The 960-nt window shown below is 67.4% G+C and overlaps 1 protein-coding gene across 1 annotated transcript; it reads left to right on the forward strand.

The window, feature by feature from the left end:
- Positions 1 to 47: 47 nt before the first annotated feature.
- Positions 48 to 603, forward strand: LOC103739356 (H-2 class I histocompatibility antigen, Q10 alpha chain-like). Its single transcript, XM_029566768.1, has 2 exons — positions 48 to 216; positions 326 to 603. Exons 1-2 carry the CDS (start codon positions 144 to 146, stop codon positions 601 to 603), a joined length of 351 nt encoding a protein of 116 aa, XP_029422628.1. The 5' UTR covers positions 48 to 143.
- The last annotated feature ends 357 nt before the right edge of the window (positions 604 to 960 follow it).

Below are 960 nucleotides of genomic sequence, written 5' to 3' on the forward strand. Positions count from 1 at the left end.
GGACTGTGACCAGAGATCACTGAGTCCTGAAAGTCTGTAACAACTGGGTGTCCCTTCCTAGAGACGCCAGCCAGTGTTGCCTGGGCACAGGGTGTGACGTCCACGCAGACCCGCCCGACTCAGACTGTTCCTGAGTCTCCAGAATGGGGGCGATGGCGCCGCGCACCCTCCTCCCGCTACTCACCGCCGCCCTGGCCCTGACCCAGACCCGCGGGGGTGAGTGCGGGGTCGGGAGGGAAACGGCCCAGCCGGGCGGCCCCGCCCCGCTCCGTGTCCACCCGAGACCCATTCCCCTGTCCGGGGTCTCACCCCTATCTTCCCCCAGGCTCGCACTCGCTGCGGTATTTCCACCCCGCCGTGTCCCGGCCCGGCCTCGGGGAGCCCCGGTTCATCGCCGTCGGCTACGTGGACGACACGCAGTTCGTGCGCTTCGACAGCGACGCGGAGAATCCGAGGATGGAGCCGCGGGCGCCGTGGATGGAGCAGGAGGGGCCGCAGTACTGGGAGCGGCAGACGCAGATCGCCAAGGCACAGGCACAGAGAGACCGTGTGAGCCTGCGGACCGCTCTCGGCTACTACAACCAGAGCGAGGACGGTGAGTGACCCCGAGTGACCCCGGGTCGGAGGTCACGACCCCCCACGTCCCCACGGACGCCCAGAGTCGCCCCGGGTCCCCAGGTTCAAAGTTCCACCCGAGGCTGTAGAACCCGCGGGGACCCTCGACCCGGAAGAGTCGCGGGAACTGATGGGGTTTCGGTTTCTATCGGGATCCGAACCCTCGGGTGGGCGGGGCCGTGTGGGCGGGGCTGACCGCGGGGGCGGGGCCAGGTTCTCACACCATCCAGATTATGTATGGATGCGATGTGGATTCCCACGGACGTCTCCTCCGCGGGTATGAGCAGTTCGCCAACGACGGCAAAGATTACATCGCCCTGAACGAGGACCTGCGCTCCTGGACCG

This window comes from Nannospalax galili, unplaced genomic scaffold (assembly GCF_000622305.1).
Source record: "Nannospalax galili isolate Female #2095 unplaced genomic scaffold, S.galili_v1.0 Scaffold29959, whole genome shotgun sequence".
Lineage (NCBI taxonomy): Eukaryota > Metazoa > Chordata > Mammalia > Rodentia > Spalacidae > Nannospalax > Nannospalax galili.